The sequence below is a fragment of the Calliphora vicina genome, chromosome 5 (genome assembly GCF_958450345.1).
Source record: "Calliphora vicina chromosome 5, idCalVici1.1, whole genome shotgun sequence".
Taxonomy (NCBI): Eukaryota; Metazoa; Arthropoda; class Insecta; order Diptera; family Calliphoridae; genus Calliphora; species Calliphora vicina.
In genome coordinates this window covers 2,152,518-2,170,617 of record NC_088784.1, presented here as the reverse complement: position 1 = coordinate 2,170,617, position 18,100 = coordinate 2,152,518, and the positions used below count along the sequence as shown (strand labels likewise).

Here is an 18,100-nt window from a genome sequence, read left to right as displayed (position 1 = left end):
AAACAAGTAAGAGAGAGAGCTATATTCGACTGTGCCGAATCTTATATAACTTTCACCAAATTATACTTCAAAATACAAATTTTAAATATTTTTAGGTAAACAAACATTTTTTTCCCAAAGTTGTTTTCTTTTTTGGAATTTTTTTTTTAAATTTTTTTTTTTTAATTTTATAAATTTAAAAAAAAAAATTTTGTTTTTAAAATTTAATTTTTTTTTTGTGGAAATAAAAATTCGGGTTAAAAAATATTTTTTATTTATTTAATTAGGTGACAGCAGTGGTGAATTGAAATAAATACAGGCGAATCACTTATTTTTTATGGAATTTGGCATAATGGCGTTCCGCCATTATTGACATTATCGCGTTCTAGTTCGGTAATCAGTTGTGCTCCCGATTTCACCCTATTAAATATTTATATTACGTGTAGACAGCATTATACCTGGGCTACACACACATGATGTGGCAACACTTCACTGTGATATATGGGGATCAAGGCGCATTTATTAAATGCACTTTGACGGGGACTTTAATTTTTATCACGTATTTCACAATAGCGGTATTCACAATGTAGAGTACTTTCTCTAGCAAAATAGTTTAGCAGAAACCAAAAACAAAATACATTAGTACTACTTCTTTACAATTTTGCTTATTAAACTACATGAGATAATTTTGAATTTGATATTTCATGACATTTTGTTTTGGAAATAAAATCCAATTTTATTTTAAATTATTTTGATCAAATTTAAAACATATTAATTCATTAAGCAATAATTTAAATGCTCACAATAATATTTTGACTGCCTAAGTAGGAATTTAGGAATCTGTCATGTGTAATTTAACATTTGCTGTAGCTAATGGCAAACTTTTTCTTAAATATAACAGTGTTGCCACTTCTGATGTGTAATTTAGAATTATATATATTGGCAACACTGATGATGGTAGCTCAATTGTAATAATTTTCTTAGACAAAAAGGTTTACATATATATAAAATAAAAAATATACACATTCGTATATATAGAGATACATACTTAAAGATTTTTGTGTGTACAGATTACAATTATTAAAAAAGAAATTGTCTTGTCGTTTGCGGTTCTAAATATTAATTAATTATGGAATTTATACAAGTAGTAGAAGAGGAGGGTGACGATCCAATAGAATTGCCAGCAGAAGATGATAAAACATTGCTGTTGTCTACATTGCAGGCTCAGTTTCCAGGTGCATGTGGCCTCAAATACATTAACGAAGATACTAAATGCTTTCGTGGAGTGCGCTCCAATGAGGGTAAATTCTATGCGCCATGCACGGAAACAGGCTGGGGCGCCAATATATACCATTGTGTTTTTCCCAAGGGTAAGTGTTCTTTTCATGTCGCGTCAATCATGTATGATTGTTAGAGTATTAGAAGCCGACTTTTTTTTTAAAGAAAACTGGCTTTCGGGTTATTCGAAAAGTAGGATTTTCTAAAAAACTTGTCTCGAATATGGTTGTAATGAAAAACTCCGGTTAACCGCTTTTTCATTATATGCAGCATTATTTCAGTTGTTCTTTATTTTAACTAAAAAAATCGATTGTAAATAATGTATATGCTTTGGCGACATATTTTTACAAATAATGAACAATTTAAAATGAATGAGATTAGTGAAATGTATCAAAGTATTACCAAACATAAAATATATTCGTTGATGTTGTATTTTTGTTGTTGCTGGGTTGATACGGTGCCGGAAGATTTTCAAGTCATTCCGTTACGTAGAACCGGCTTTCAGCCCTGGGTGGAGGAAGAACTCGCCCGTCATTACCATTATCGCTTAAGGGTAATCAGGCCGTCAGAGAGTTTTGCGGTTCGCTTTCGCATTGGTTAATGTTTGGAACAAATCTCATTTTGTGTTTTGATGGAGACCCTAAAACTCAAAAAGTGAATTCAAGAATACGGTATTCCTATATGAATTATGCCTTCATATAGGAATCCGATTGGCTGTTTCTGTAAAATGGAATGGAAACTTTAAAAACTCAAAATTTTTATTTTAATGGAACTCAACGAATGATATCCTCTTACTGTTAAATTCCTAAATATGTAGTTTTTTCCCTGCCACACGATAATGTTGGCTCCAGTCGATATCTGGAGCAGATAAATGTGGGATTACAGGGTTTTCCTTGAGTATTAATACTTTCTCTCGAGCATTCAAGGATTTCGGGGAACTACTCAAAGGTAATTTTCAATGATTTCGCTTACTATTGACGCATTTATTTCATCATAATCAGTTGGAATCGATCCAGGAACCGAAAAATTTATTTTTTAACAAGTACAAAAAGTTTGAAAAATTATTCTTACTTATAAAAACAGGTTAACCGATACAAAAAATATTCGAAACCGGTCAGTAATGCGAATTGAAATTTGTTTTCAGAAAATAAACGCAAAAGTGATGATCAGCTGGAAAATTCGACAGCTAAAACAAAACGCATAGAGTCGAGAGCTCGTTGCACAGACCTAATTGTATTAGGACTGCCTTGGAAGACCACGGATGAAAGTTTACGAGAGTATTTTGAAACGTTCGGTGAAGTATTAATGATTCAGATAAAGAAAGATCTCAATTCGGGTCAGTCAAAGGGTTTTGGTTTTGTGCGTTTTGGTTCATACGATGTACAGAGTAGAGTTTTGTCTAGCAGACATCTAATTGACGGACGCTGGTGTGAAGTCAAAATACCCAATTCAAAGGTTTGTAAGCCATTACCTTGCCCATCGATAGTTTTATAAATTTATCAATATACAAACTTCTTTTTTGCCATAGGGTATAGTCCATCAGGTACCTAGTAAGGTATTTGTGGGACGTTGCACCGAAGATATTAATGCGGATGATTTGAGGGAGTATTTCTCAAAGTTTGGTGAAGTTACAGATGTCTTTATACCTAGACCATTTCGTGCATTTAGTTTTGTAACATTTTTGGATCCCGAAGTTGCGCAGTCACTGTGCGGTGAAGATCATATTATTCAAGGTGAGAATGGAATGAGAATTAATGTATATGAATTATAACTCTAATGGTATTCAACTTTTTTCCTGCAGGTGTTTCTGTGCATGTATCAAATGCATCTCCAAAGTCGGAACAAATGCGCAACTCGATGCAAAATTTTCAGGGAGTTAGTGGTCGGAATGTTACTGCATCAAATTCTTTAATGGGTTCACATCAGGATTCAATGAATTATGTTGAAGATCGCGCCGGCGGAGTAGGTGGTGATCATCAGAGAAATCCTTTTCGTAATGCTGGACGTGGCGAAAATAACGGCATGAATCAAAACGCTATTATGGGCATGAGAGGTTTCGGCATGAACACAAACAATTACAGTGCTGGAGCCAACAATACATTTGTTAATCCTATGGGCAGTAATATGGGCATGGGCAACAGCTCAGTTGGTCCTCCCATGAATCGTTCCGACAACATGTCCGGACCCTACCCAAGAGGTAACCGTGGTAATTATGCAAATAATAATCTTGTGAGCTCCCATGGCCATCATGGCGGCAACAACAACGGCTGGAATAACAATAATAACAATCGAAATTTAGATATGCCAAATTTGCAGACATTGGGAATTAATTCACAGGGCCCTAATCAATCGCCAGCTTCTCAAAACTTTAATAATTCGTTGGGCATGGGACTGAACCTTAATTCATTGCCAATGAATCCAGCCATTGTAGCAGCAGCACTTAATCAATGGAGTATGTTGGGTAATCAATTACAAAATCAACATCAAGATCAGGTAGATCATACAAAGCTTAAACTTTTGTTCACTAAACAATTCTTTTCTCCCACCCTCTCTTGTGCAGACTGGCAATTTTCTGTCGTGGATGGGCAACAGCAATAACATGCATGGCAATAGCATGCATAGCAATCACCCTAACAACAAAGTGACTAACAATGGCAATAGGTCACCCTCAGCGAATCAACCGGCCGGTTCACCTCGCAATGAAGCTTCACATGTAATGCCATACTAATCATAACAATTTCCGTTTAAATTTTATTTATTTCCTATTTAGAATGGCAATGCGCCGAATGTCTCTGCTAAAAACAACGGTTGGACCCGAACCAACCACTCTTTACCCGAAAATTCCAGTTCAATGTAAACAATCTCTCATCATTACTCTTTTCGCTTATTACCAAACATTCCGGGTACCGAATTAAAGCATTCGTGATCGAATGAGCTATCGTATCAAAATTATAATCAAATGTATTGTTTCTTGCTCGATATCGAAATAAGTGATAATTCGGCCCCTGATGTTGGTGAAAAATTACCTCTATTGGAGAATGATGGTCGAGAGCAGCATGTAGACAAACACTCTCATCTCCATACTGGAAATAAGTTGGGATGCCATGCGTTCGAGTGGAATGAATAACCTTAATCATGAACATGTAGTGTTTAGTTCTATTATTATAAGTATATAAGTGAAAACAACAACCATTATTTAAAAAAATGTATCTTTAAAATATTTTTAAAGTAAAATGACCCGATTATCCACAAATACACCTTAAACTTTGAATTACTTTTAAAATTTCTGACTACCACGTTTGTTTCGTATAAAAACAGGTTTTATTTTTGTTTTGTTTTAGAAAAAGTATTTATTTTTAATACAACCATATTACAAGATCTCTTTTTGTAATATTAGTTAATTTTGAATGTTACTTAAAAATAAATAATGCCATTTACTTCTTGCTGTTAAGAATGATACCATCGTACTTCTGTTGGAACCATTTCATGGCATCTTCCTTGGTCAGACGGTGAGGGTAACCAACTGTACCGGATTTGCGTTTTCTGTGGGCAACGTTGTAGCCTAAAAAGAAAGTAGAAAAATTATTAAAAAAAAATATTTCAAACTAGATATTCTGAAGGCCCAAAGTTATTCTTATGCAGTTGAAGCAGAAGTATTGTATGTGTTTGGACCTTCAAAAGTAAATCTATAATTAGATATGAATATAAAAACGAATTAACACCCTAATTTTGATGTTGTGTATTTGTTGTTGTATTTTGTTTATAAATACGGGTGCATTCGTAAATGCAGTAAGTGTATCATTGCAGCATAACAATGTTTAGTTTAGTGTTCGAAAAAGCATATCTGCCATCATTTCTTTACGTAGGATGTTTTTAATACATATTGCTATCAGTGATATTGCCACCACATCATTTAGTTTATGTTTCTGATGCACAAATTTACTGCACTTACGAACGCACCCTACATTTTTGGTGTTTCCACATGCCTAACAAAACTAAAAATATTAATGATTAGCACGAGGACAGATTTTAGTTTCCAAAATACTACCTATAGAGATTCAATAAAAACCGTCACAGAATCTCATTCCGATGGAAAGTGGAATTACTTCTGTATATGGCTGGCTGGCTTCTTCATAAAATGTAATCAATTTATTTACAAAAAATTGTTTTGGTGTTCTTTTACAAAGCGTTGAAAAATTAAAACTAAATAAACAGAATAATTATAACATTTGCGAATTTAAATAATTATTGAACTCTAAATCATTCCTAACTGAATGTGTGACAGTTTCCTAATAAGTTGCAAAACGTTTTAATGTTAGGAACATAGTCATAATTATTGTAGATTGTTACACCCAAAGTTATTGGGTTTTTTTAAAGTAAAAACATTACTTCAGTAAATATATGAAACTGTAAACCAATTGAGATAATTTGAAACAATCAAAATTTTAAAAATTAACCCTTTTTATTTGGCAGTACAAAAAACAATTGCAGCTAACACAACATGGACCGAATTATTTGCTTGCAAATTCTATTGTGTTAGAAACAAATGTTTCACCATCTTTCCTACACTTTCCAATTCAAGATTATCCATTAAAAATTAAAATTTTTAAACACACAACAGTTAAAAACACAACAATTATGGATGTTTTAATAATAGGAATAATTGTTCAAAAATCACCGTGTATTTTGGCAGTAAATTTGCTCAAAACACATTAAGCAATTCTTTGGTGACCCAAAGGCCACTATTACTTTCTGCACATTGACTGAGTGTCTTAAAAATAGAAAAATTTCACGCCATCGAAATGGCGATCAACAAATATTAAGACACCTAATTAAGTGCAGACAGATAATGAATCTAATAAAAAAAAAAATAAGTATATTTACCTGGACGGCCGAGGACAACGTAGAAATCTAAACCATAGATACCGATTGAGGGATCGTATTTGATGCCCAAATCAATGTGTTCTTGGATACCGAAACCAAAGTTGCCGGTGGCAGAGAAATTGTCACGTCTCAATTCGTATTCACGTACTTTGAGGCCACGTTCTAAGATTTCTTCAGCCTTGGCACCACGGACTGTGCAATGTACGGCAATCTTTTCATTACGACGAATACCGAAAGAACGCACGGTGTAGCGAGCTTTGGAGAACACGGGCTGTTGGCCAGTCAATTGTTCCAACACCTAAAAAGCAATAATAATTAACATTAATTAACACTTGTACATCCACTGGTTTTTGTTTTCAATCAACATGCAGGAATTTATTTGTTTTTACCTTAGCGGCACGGGTCAATCTATCACCAGATTCACCTACGCAAATGTTCAAGCACAATTTTCTGATGTGCAGATCGCGCATAGGGTTCTTGGCGGGATCTCTTTTGATCTTCTTTCCAGCTTCTTTAGTAGCGGCCTACAATTATAGAAACACACAAATTTACAAGTGAAAATTTTATTAAATTTCATAGTTTTTCTCAATTTGTTTCCAATAATAAAAAACAACACGCACCGTCATATTGAAATCGGAAAAGGAAAAGAAAGAAATTCTCTACCACGCGAGTTACTGTTCACTGGACCTGTCAATTTGACAGCTGTCACATTCAACTGTCACATTTTACACGAAAGTCTGGCCACATTCGCCTTGCCAACGTTACTCTCCAATACAGAGTTGTATTTAGCCATCATTCACAACACCACACCGGTTACTTTCACCAGCCCAAGGGAAAAACACTAACCGGTAATCGTGTACTCTTGTACTGAGTACTTTTACAACACTACTTTTCGCAGTGATTTATATGAATACATAGAAACTAGGAAAGTAAAGTGAGTAAAATTTCATAAAAATCTTTTTATTCATATAAAATTAAAAAAAGAAATTTTCTAAAACCTTTCGCTAACATGCCAATACAATACCAACCATCCAGTACAACTGGAATTGCAATATTTGTGTGAATTAATAATAATAATGAAATAATACCAGTGCTGGTTTCTCTCCCCTACGCCAACAAGAAAATAAATAATAAAGAGAAGAATAAAATATTAATAATTTATATCTATCTATCTACAAACTCTGGTAGGTAGATAATATTTTTGTTGCAAAGAAGAAAAATTTTTCAGTGTGGATTTGATTTATGTTTCCAATTATATATACGATCGTGCATTTCCATTCCAACCGTGTATGCTAAGGCAGATTTATTTATTAATGATACCTACGATACGATATTTTTAAAACACTCTACAACCCATTCAATAATTTTTCATATATATTCCTATATTTTCTTCTCTCATAAAGATAAAATGTTTATATATACATAAAACGTCAAAAGACACACAAAAAAAAAAAAAAAAAGAAGAAAAAAGTGAAGAGGTTAGAGAAAAAATTGCAAAGTGAAATATTAAAAAACAAATTTGTTTTTATAAAATTATTAAATATATTTAGTTATATATGTATGCATCGCGCATACATATATCTCTACGAATATATACATATATATGTATATTAATATATACCTATAGAAATAAATAATAAAAAAAAAATAACTCAAATGGGATGTATCTATATACTTATTCGATATATTCGTATGTATGTAAAAAAAATATCAGTGTTATCAACGACATTTAAAACAAAAAAAAAACAAAAAAGGTAGTGTCGATTTATCTGCCTTATATCGTGTTAGATATTTCAAACATTACCAACTGGCAAACACCCTACAGTGGATCATCATGAAAAAGTGTTAATAATTCAAACATACACACACACTACACCTCACATATGTGTTGTGTATGAATGAATGGATGGATGTGAGTTCGTGTGTATCAGCCAATTCAATATATATCAGGGATGGAAAAGTTAATACGATCGTACATTTGTTGATACTATTTCATAATGGAAAGAAGTATTTTATGTATAAATTTATAAATTCCGAAATTTCCTATAGAAAATTAAATGTATAACAGTATTTTCTATAGAATATCTTGTGTATAACATTATATTATACAGAAAATCTTCATTATAACAGTAATTTCTATAGAAAATCTTATTTTCTACGGAAAAACTTGTGTATTATAATACTTTCTATAGAAAATCAATTGTTTAGCAGTATTATCTATGCAAAATCTTCTGTTTGACAGAATTTTCTAAAGATAGTTTTGTTTATAACAAAAAAAAACTGAAATTTGATTTCAATTAAACAAAAATCTAATTTTAATTTTTTTTATTAAATTTCAATGACGAAAATTTTTTATTTAATACTAAAATTGTAGGTGGTTGTGGGACAATTTTCTAGTGGGTGCTGTGGCTTAATTGGTTATCGCGTTTCACGATTAGGAAGGATATGGTTGTTGTTGTAGCAGCAGTTGTTGCTGAGTTGACAGCCCTTGGCCGAGTGAACTCGGGTCAGTCCGGTGTGTAGAACCGGCTGTCGTGGGAATGTATGGAAGGATATGGTATTTGAGGCCTGTGTTCAATAACCATACGTCAATTAACAATATCAGTTTATGATCATTATTAGTTTACTAATAACTAGTATTTATCACAGCAGCTTCCTTGGGCGGTATAGCATTGAAACGCAGTCAAAGTAAAATAAAGCATGGCTATATAGCCTGAATAATGTATCTTCCCACCACCAGAGGCGGTGCAATCTGTACTAATAACAAACATAACTCGCAATTACATAGTTGTCAAACAAAAAGCTTTTCTTCTCCTTTCACCAACTTTCCTTCTCAAATCTATCCTCTTTCCAAAGAAAGCAACATTATTAATAAAAATACATTAATTGAATCGTTTATTTCAAAAACCAATCAAGCAACAAAAAATCTATAATTGATTTCTTAGGCGATTACTGTTTTGCATCGTGAAGCAAAGCCGAGAAATCAGAGTTTAGTGCTGAAAGTAGTCAAGTGACAGCGCTTGACTTCTTTCTGCCTATCTAATACAAAGCCCTACCTAATCTATTTGTTCATTAATGTTGTTAGGTCTCAATAAAAGTGAAAACAAAACTCTAAAACCATACTTGGTTGGATATGAAGAGTTTTATGGGAATATTTTTCAATAGCCTGAACGAGTGTATGATGACTTATAGTTATTTTAGAACAAATATAAATATATTAATATGATGTTAAACTTATTAAAAAGTTCATTTTACTTTTGAAGTTCCTAATATTATAATCGTATTTGAAATCAGTTTAAATTTCTGATAAATCATTAAATTGCAAATGTTTAAGAAATTATTTTTTCTGTGTAAGCTAATATGAAAATAATTGAAATTTAAAATTTTAGTACCTACTCTAAGCTTGAAAAAAGTTCTATTTAAATACATATGTATGTATTATTTTAAAGTTGGACATAATCGTTCTATTTACTGATTGGTCGTTTTTGTTCAGAACAAATAAATGAACAAGTTCGTGCTTTTTGTTCAGTTGTTCAGTTCTATTCTGTCTCTCTTAATATTTTTGCAGTGAACAAAACGAACAGGTCATTTCTGCTCTTGGAAAAAGAATTTGATTTTAATAATAAAGAAAACAACATAAATTCCATTTAAAAGCGTTTTCAAAATATTAGTTTCATATAATAGCAGATGACTAAAAGGAATAAAGTGAATAAAAAGAACAAGATGATTGAACAACATCACATTGTTCATTTGACTGAATTGTTCAATTGAACTTTTTCGTTCATGAATAACCCAACTCTATATTATTTTGATACCGAACTTTCATTTTCCATCCCTGATTCAAATTCATTTCACAAACTTACTGACTGACCTACCGAACGACGACAGATACCAATAAGCAAAAAACCAAAAAAAAAACAGATGCCGCAACTTAAATAGAAAAAAAGGAAGACGACTACCGAAAAAGCATACACAAATTTTGTACCCCTCGTAATCAACACAAACACACCCGCACGTACAACAAACATATGTATGGATGTTTGTTTGTTTGTATCTATGTATGTATGTATGTTTATAAATATGTAGTATGTTGGAAGAATGTCGAATACTTATAGTACATTAATAGTGAGTGTGGAAGAGTAGTAGACGTTCGTAGTAGTTAGTATAAATACACAACACAGGCGCGTAAAAGGTTGTAGGGAGTTTTTCTTTGGTAGGGATTTAGTCGAAATAAACTTTCTTCACAATTACTTCTGCCACTATTTCACATAAACATACATACATATGTATGTACATAATACACTAACCTATACTCCAATTCCAATTGATGTTGTTTGCTGAGCTTGTTCCTTGCTCATATGTTGTTTGGGTTGCTTCTACTTTTACTAAACAGACTCCTTAAAGAATCTAATCTTTCAGGTGTGTGATGGAAATTGATTTTGTTGAAAACTACATATTACGTTTTGAATGACTCTAAGGCATGATCGATACTATTTTGGCTCTCTTTACAATATTAGAATTATCATCTTCCTTTATACTCACATCAAATCCAAACATTAGTAGATTTGAAAGCCATAACAAATTCTACAAAATTTTAAATTTGGAAATATTTTTTTTTTCAATGTAAAACTAAAATTTTGACAAAACAACTTAAGTGCAATTTTCAAATTTTTCAAGAGAGCGCAAAAACTGCTGAATTTATCGATCAATATTTTATTATTTGACCTTGAAGAACTTTATTATTTGTCTCAAAGAATTATACAAAGGATAAATAATAAAATAATTATCGATAAATTCAACAGTTTTTGCGAATTAAGTCAACAAAAACTCTAAATAAGTTGATTTGTTTTTTTATGATATCTCAGGAACTAATATTCGTAAGAAGAAGCAGATTAGTGCAAACGGATCGTTTAGAAAAGTTAGTTTTATTAAAAAAAAACTAAGATATTTTCTTATCTCGACTTAAGATGTTTTGTCCAAACTCCACAGATAAAGGAAGATAGATGATAATTCTAAATTACCCTACGATTTTAAAATTCTTATCAGTATAGTAGTGTAATTTAATAAATTACTGAAAATCTAATTCAATTCATAATTTGACAGAAAAATTTAGTTTTTAGTGGGTAAAAATCTTTTAAATCAATTTTAGTATCTCAAACCCTAGGATCAATATTTTACTTTAAATGTGTAAGAAACCACTAGATATTTAAAAAACATTCATTCAAAACTGGGATGGAAAATTCATCAAAATAATATTTAATTTGAACTTTCATAAACTTTACATTAATTTTATTCTTATTGGATTCTTTGTGTTGCAAATAGTTTATAAAAATGCTGTTACAATGTTGTTTTGTTATCGCCATAACACCCCCGTGAATCATATTCGATTCAATACTCCAAATCAAGGAGATCGAGCTTGGAAACAGGGAGCTTTAGTATTCCTGTACTGATACGTACATCAGCACGACGACTAACAACATCTCTACCTTTAAACAATTCTTTCACTCTGCCTCGCTTCCAATTTTTTTGCTCCAGCAGGAGTTTGTATTGTATAAGAATTTGTGGTTCATAATTCACCACAAATAGAAAATAAATGTTTTCTTCATTTGCTATTTAAAAACAAGTACATGTACTTAGTAGATGGCACCTTCTCGAGTGACAATGTTTGAGGCTCCCAGACGGCCCAGTGTATATAAGCAATTTTCTTCAAGGAACAATAGAACTAGTCGATTTCATTTTATTTTTCCAAATTTGATTTACTTTTATTATATTCTCCCCGGAACAACCCGAAAGTTTTAACCTAGGCAACAACTACAACTAGGAACGACCGAATACATTTTTTTTATCGAATTGAAAAATAAAATCTGTTTGTAATTTCCAACTGCAACATTTTCCGAAACATATCCAATCCATTGAAATAACATTAATTCATTAAATTCTAACTAATACCAGCAAATCTAACTAGTAAAGTAAATAATATAATATAGTACATTTTAAAGGTTTATTTCTAATTATTTATTACTCTACACACATATACAATATATATATTTTAATATTTAATATAATCCAAATTTTGTTTTCTTCTTTTTTTTAGAATTGCCATAGCACAAATATTATTGCACAAAAACGTAAAACTAACAACAAGAACAATACCAAATTAATCTAAAACAAAAACGGGGGCGGCAGATTTAAAAGAACTAAAGAAAAGAAACTACTTTCCATTACATATAATAAATACTATCTACAAAAATATATACAATAGAGCGAGATAAAGAGAGATATTTTTAAGTCAAAAAAAAATAATAATAAATTCAATAAAAAAACCTTTAATAATATTTACAAAACTGGGTGAGATATAAGCGGCAGCAACTCTGGCTTTCGAAGAGACTATTTAAAGAAATTCAACAAGTTAGAGCTTATTTAGACTGGCTCAAAACGAAGAAAACGGGGGCGCTGAGTCTCCCGACGGTACCCAAGAAGGACGCGAAGCGTGTTGGTGGATACCCTGGTCTGCAATGGGTTGCTTTGGCTCACCAAGCTCCAAGCAATCTGATATAAATTCTGAAGATACAAGAAGTCAGAAGCGTCGTAGTGATGCCATTTCCAAACAATTACAAAAGGATAAACAGCTCTACCGGGCTACCCATCGGTTGTTGTTGCTAGGGGCTGGTGAATCCGGCAAATCAACCATAGTCAAGCAAATGCGTATTTTACACGTTGACGGCTTTTCAGAACAAGAGAAAAAACAAAAAATTGATGACATTAAGAAGAACATTCGTGATGCAATTTTGGTAAGTCCAGTTGAATACGAACATCCGATTATTTAAAATTTCATTAATTTTTATTACAAGTTCTTAGGATTCAGATTTTAAAAGTAAAAGTTTTAACAAAGTCAATCGTTTACTCATAAATATAGTTTATTCAGTTATACTTTTCCAACAGTTAAATATCACTTATTTTGCATCCTACTTGAAAGTGCGAGAAATTGTGGATGCCATATTTTGAATGATCACTTCGGTATGAGAATACTTTCCTCAAGATGGCTGCTGCGTTTGCTCATTATCTCGGCTGCACAAAAGGTTACACACATGTGCAGTTTCCATTGCAAAAATTCATGAATTGGGCTACGAAACGCGTCCTCTTCCGCACTATTCTACGGACTATTTCTTGTTTCCAAACCTGTCTGGTGTGAGTAGCCAATTGCTACTTCGTGTCCGATAGTTTAGAAAGCCTATTTTGAAGGAACAATGTCCCTGAAACCTGATGCATAGATCTCCTAATGCCGGGCAATTACAAAGAAGATGAAAAATGGTTTCATACTGACAGCTTCTACAGAAGTCGTTTTAGGGCAGGCCAAGTCTCCTATCATGGTTGCCAAATATGCAGTGACCGGTTATCACCGCTACTGCATTGCTTAATTGTGAGCGTTTCAAGCCAAGAAGATATGTTGTCGCCCTCGGTTTAGTTGGGGCCATATCATACTGGTAATTGTACAGGAGTGTTCACACCTCCATCTTGTCTGAGCGAGCTCATAGTAAAATTTACTAATTTGCATTTAGATAACGGAATCCCGCTTAGGAAGTCTATGTCAGTCTATGGTGCCTTTTTCGCCAAATCATCAGCAACACAGTTATCCAGAATATCTCCTAGTCCACATACCCTAACAAGTACGACTGTTGAATGTCTCGCCATCCAATTCATTTGGAATTCTAATAGAAAAAACCGTATTCCTGAATGTAGACAGAACTAATAACGTGATTAGCACAAATAGATTACAAAGATCAAACCTTCCAAAATCAAGGACAGCCTATCTACTGGAACTACTTTATACATATTGTCTATGTCCAGAACGTAGTATTCGAGACATATATTTTAAAATCGAAGAAGTTATGGAGCAATTATTTTTTTTTTCAATTTTTATTTATTTTAAAGGCAGTATTAGTCTTTATGTTCTGTTAAGTTCATATTCATAAATTCCAACCTAACAAATTTAGTTCATTCATATAATTACCAATCATTAAATTGGACAAAAATCCCAAATTATTATTTTTAATTGTATTTTATCTTTCGCAGACTATTACTGGTGCCATGAGCACATTAAATCCACCTATACCATTGGAGAAAAAAGAAAACGAAGCCAGAGTTGAATATATACAGGACTATGCTTCAAGTACATAACCTTATCTGAACAATACATAAAAATAATACTTAAATATGAGCATAATACATACTAACAATTTTTTATTTCAATACAAACACTATAGGTCCAGATTTCAACTATCCGCCAGAATTTTATGAGCATACAGAAGAGTTGTGGAAAGATAAGGGTGTTTTGGCAACTTATGAAAGATCAAATGAATATCAATTAATCGATTGTGCAAAGTAGTAAGTACATGCATATTCTTTGTTTTATAATACATATTGCATAGTTTTTAATTAATTTCAAAATTGTTTTCCTTTTAGCTTCTTGGACCGTGTGAGCATAATTAAACAACCCAACTATACACCGAACGAGCAAGACATATTGCGGTGTCGGGTTTTAACTTCTGGTATTTTTGAAACAAGATTTCAAGTTGACAAAGTCAATTTTCAGTAAGTTTTATAACTAAACAACAACAACAAAAAAAAACGTTATTTATCAAGTAATTATTTGCTTACTTTTATTTTATAGTATGTTTGATGTGGGAGGCCAACGGGATGAACGTCGAAAGTGGATACAATGCTTTAATGACGTTACTGCAATTATATTTGTGACAGCATGTTCTAGCTATAACATGGTTTTACGAGAAGATCCAACACAAAATCGTTTGCGTGAATCCTTGGAACTATTTAAAAGCATTTGGAACAATAGGTAATTTACCAGGACACTGAATATACCAACTCATATTCTTATGTATGTTTGTATTTGCCATTTGTTTCAGATGGTTACGTACAATATCTGTAATTCTATTTCTCAACAAACAAGATTTGTTAGCTGAGAAAATAAAAGCTGGTAAAAGCAAACTTTCGGATTATTTTGCCGAATTTAATAAATATCAAACACCAAGTAAGTTACCATCATTTTTAGGAATATCTTTAATCACACTCTCACATAAAATCAAGCCATAAATATTTTCGAAAATTAAAAGAAAAAATTACCAAATAATTCATTCGTTTAAATGCTAGATTTTACAACATACAAAGTAAACAAAATATTAAAACTAGCAGCCTATTTATTTTACATAAATTTTGCATGTTTTTTTTAGTACACAACTAAAATTCTAATTGTCTTTTGATTTTGTTTAATTACTGTTCCAGGTGATGCAATAATCGAGTCTGGAGATGATCCTGAAGTCATAAGAGCTAAGTATTTCATACGTGATGAGTTTTTGGTATGTTAATTTTATAATTTTTTTTTATCTATGTATATTTACATTGTATTTGTGTAGTTGTTTGATTTACATACACAAATGATTTCTAAATTGTTGTTTTATTTTATTCTAGCGTATTTCTACTGCAAGTGGTGATGGCAAACACTATTGCTATCCACATTTCACATGTGCTGTAGATACTGAGAATATCAAGAGAGTATTCAATGATTGTCGAGATATAATTCAAAGAATGCACCTTCGTCAGTATGAATTGTTATAGGTTTATTCTACAAAAAAATCACTTAATAAAATAATGTGCAAATAATACAACTAATCAATCAAAGTTTTATTTTCTTTCCTTTCTCATTCATATGTTCCTTAGGTATCATATACATACATATTAATAACTGGATATGAAATTCCCTTGTCAAAAACTTAAACCAAAAAAGTCAAGAAAAACCTAAGTCTAAGAATTTATTAGTAAAAAAAAAGTTTTGGTGAGTAAGGTCCAAAAATGATCAGTTTTTTAAAATTTTTACACATAATTAATTTAAATTGAAACGTTATAAATTTCATATAATTCCACCTAAACGGATTCAATCTGGTTCTAATTTTATTTGAATTTTTGGAAACCAATTTTCTTCCCGATCTGATGTTAGCTATGTGCTCAATACATACCCATAAAATTATTAAATTCATATAAATTTACCGAAACGTTTTGTTTCGGTTTTTATACCGTTCACCTTCGTGAGAAGGGTATATATAAGTTTGTCATTACGTTTGTAGTTTCTACATTTTTCATTTCCGACCCTATAAAGTATATATATTCTGGATCCTTATAGATAGCGGAGTCGATTAAGACATGTCCGTCTGTCTGTTGAAATCAATGTTCTGAAGACCCCAGATATCTTCGGGATCCAAATCTTCAATAATTCTATCAGACATGCTTTCGAAAAGTTTGCTATTTAAAATCAGCAAAATCAGTCCACAATGGCTGAGATATGAGGAAAAAACCAGAACAACCTCGATTTTTGACCTATATCTGGATTACTACGTCATTAATATAGACAATATGGATATCTAATGTTAGATATTTCAAAGACCTTTGCAACGACGTATATAAGACCATAGTAAGTTGGACCTACAATGGATCAAAATCGGAAAAAATATTTTTTAACCCGAATTTTTTTTTCACCAAAAAAAATTTAAAGACCAAAATTGTTTTTTTAAATTTAAAAAAAAAATTTAAAACAACAATTCAAAATAACATTTGTAACAAAAAATTAAAAAAACAATTTGGAAAAAAAAATTTTTGTTTACTTAAAAATATTTAAAATTTGTATTTTGAAGTATAATTTGGTGAAGGGTATATAAGATTCGGCACAGCCGAATATTGCCCTCTTACTTGTTTGAAACTCAAACTATTTCGTAAAGCGGAAAAACCCGATTCAGTAAATTTATATGAGGTTTATAACGTATTAAGTTAAACAATTACATTGAATAATTCTATGACGAATAAAAAAAAATTAAAATCTTATGCAAAAATTACGAAATTTCAAATATTTTTTAACTATATCGAGATTTCATATACCTCATTGAAACTGACTTTCAAAAACCTTTTAAAAAAGAAAATTTTTATCCTTTGATTCAGCTCACCAATTACTAACGTCAATACAAAAATACAGAAATGGACTCCACAAACAAGCTAAACTTTCATTTTAGTTGGAAATATCGCCACCTTATTTTTCCTTCATACTATTATTGGTGCCACCATAATATACACACAGCCTCAAAAATTAGTAAACACCACAAATTTGATTTTTAAGATAATGAAAATCCCAAAATCTATCCATTGATTAAAATTTAAATGTTTCGGTTTGTTGGAGATTGGACGAATCTTTAGAGAGAACAAATAGTCGAATACGATATTCCAGCTTTATGTGCAATAATTCGAATGAATGCTTTTCACATTAATAAAAGTAAAGCTTGTGTTCAAAAATATAATCCTTTTAAATTTTTTAAAAGACGACAAGAACTGAACTAGAGAAAGAAACTTCCAATTTCAACACAAATTTATCTGAAAAAATCTTCGAATTATTAAAAAATAAAATACACCACTTTTAAAAACCAGTTTCAAACCATAACCGTTTGATAAAATAGAGAAAACAAACAAACATTTGTTGTTGTTGGCAGCTTCAACAATTTTACAATATTTAATCTGGGGGTTCTGCAAGATCAAGTCCAAGGAATTGTGCTAAACAAAAATATGTAATCCTATTCGGGTATTGAAAATTACAAATTTCTGTTTTTCAATATCTGATGAATTTCGTGGGTATCTAAAACTGTTAAAGAAATCCATTTAAACTTTTTTTTGGATATAATTGTTTTGTTTTAAGAAATATAACACAGAGTTTCGAATTAATTCAAAATTAAATAAAAAATTTTAGCAATTCATTCCGTGAAACAATTTACAACAAAAAATGTTTAGCTTCTTTGAATGAAACTTTCATTTGAACAGAATTTATTCAAAACTAGCTGAATATTTGTATTTCATATAGAATTAAAAAAAAAATTGAGTAGTGAAAAGGAGGCAGTGTTGTTAGCTCTTC

At 31.4% G+C, this 18,100-nt stretch overlaps 3 protein-coding genes across 8 annotated transcripts; 2 read left to right on the top strand and 1 right to left on the bottom strand.

Annotated features, from left to right (window-relative positions):
• Positions 1 to 1,063: 1,063 nt before the first annotated feature.
• TBPH (TAR DNA-binding protein-43 homolog) lies at positions 1,064 to 4,512 on the top strand. 3 transcript variants are annotated; one of them, XM_065511960.1, is made up of 7 exons: positions 1,064 to 1,349; positions 2,402 to 2,712; positions 2,786 to 2,990; positions 3,059 to 3,454; positions 3,557 to 3,750; positions 3,818 to 3,970; positions 4,028 to 4,512. In XM_065511960.1, the coding sequence occupies exons 1-7, from the start codon at positions 1,109 to 1,111 to the stop codon at positions 4,112 to 4,114; spliced, it is 1,587 nt and encodes a 528-aa protein (XP_065368032.1). In that variant the 5' UTR covers positions 1,064 to 1,108; the 3' UTR covers positions 4,115 to 4,512. The 3 variants fall into 3 exon arrangements, with proteins under 3 accessions (XP_065368032.1, XP_065368031.1, XP_065368030.1); XM_065511959.1 differs by having other exon boundaries at positions 1,065 to 1,349; positions 3,059 to 3,463; XM_065511958.1 differs by having other exon boundaries at positions 1,066 to 1,349; positions 3,059 to 3,750.
• Positions 4,513 to 4,576: 64 nt separating this feature from the next.
• On the bottom strand, positions 4,577 to 6,796 carry RpL11 (ribosomal protein L11). The gene is made up of 4 exons (XM_065511966.1): positions 6,762 to 6,796; positions 6,531 to 6,665; positions 6,142 to 6,439; positions 4,577 to 4,819 (listed from the first exon to the last, which is right to left on the bottom strand). Exons 1-4 carry the CDS (start codon positions 6,765 to 6,767, stop codon positions 4,692 to 4,694), a joined length of 567 nt encoding a protein of 188 aa, XP_065368038.1. The 5' UTR covers positions 6,768 to 6,796; the 3' UTR covers positions 4,577 to 4,691.
• A 146-nt stretch (positions 6,797 to 6,942) lies between these two features.
• On the top strand, positions 6,943 to 15,834 carry Galphas (G protein alpha s subunit). Of its 4 annotated transcripts, none has more exons than XM_065511965.1 (9): positions 6,943 to 7,075; positions 12,236 to 12,932; positions 14,215 to 14,311; positions 14,406 to 14,526; positions 14,605 to 14,733; positions 14,813 to 14,992; positions 15,063 to 15,187; positions 15,439 to 15,512; positions 15,625 to 15,834. In XM_065511965.1, the coding sequence occupies exons 2-9, from the start codon at positions 12,657 to 12,659 to the stop codon at positions 15,769 to 15,771; spliced, it is 1,149 nt and encodes a 382-aa protein (XP_065368037.1). In that variant the 5' UTR covers positions 6,943 to 7,075; positions 12,236 to 12,656; the 3' UTR covers positions 15,772 to 15,834. The 4 variants fall into 4 exon arrangements, with proteins under 4 accessions (XP_065368037.1, XP_065368033.1, XP_065368034.1 ...); XM_065511961.1 differs by having other exon boundaries at positions 15,433 to 15,512; XM_065511962.1 differs by lacking the exon at positions 6,943 to 7,075 and adding an exon at positions 7,127 to 7,325 and having other exon boundaries at positions 15,433 to 15,512.
• The last annotated feature ends 2,266 nt before the right edge of the window (positions 15,835 to 18,100 follow it).

Excerpts from the sequence above, each read along its gene's own strand:
- RpL11 (XM_065511966.1), bottom strand. Across the intron at positions 6,440-6,530 it reads GATTGACCCGTGCCGCTAAG|GTGTTGGAACAATTGACTGG; the intron begins GTAAAAACAAAT and ends ATTGCTTTTTAG. Across the intron at positions 4,820-6,141 it reads CGTTGTCCTCGGCCGTCCAG|GCTACAACGTTGCCCACAGA; the intron begins GTAAATATACTT and ends CTTTCTTTTTAG.
- TBPH (XM_065511958.1), top strand. The coding sequence starts at position 1,109 with ATGGAATTTATACAAGTAGTAGAAGAGGAGGGTGACGATCCAATAGAA. Across the intron at positions 1,350-2,401 it reads CCATTGTGTTTTTCCCAAGG|AAAATAAACGCAAAAGTGAT; the intron begins GTAAGTGTTCTT and ends ATTTGTTTTCAG. Across the intron at positions 3,751-3,817 it reads AAAATCAACATCAAGATCAG|ACTGGCAATTTTCTGTCGTG; the intron begins GTAGATCATACA and ends TCTCTTGTGCAG.
- Galphas (XM_065511961.1), top strand. The coding sequence starts at position 12,657 with ATGGGTTGCTTTGGCTCACCAAGCTCCAAGCAATCTGATATAAATTCT. Across the intron at positions 12,933-14,214 it reads ACATTCGTGATGCAATTTTG|ACTATTACTGGTGCCATGAG; the intron begins GTAAGTCCAGTT and ends TATCTTTCGCAG. Across the intron at positions 14,312-14,405 it reads TATACAGGACTATGCTTCAA|GTCCAGATTTCAACTATCCG; the intron begins GTACATAACCTT and ends CAAACACTATAG.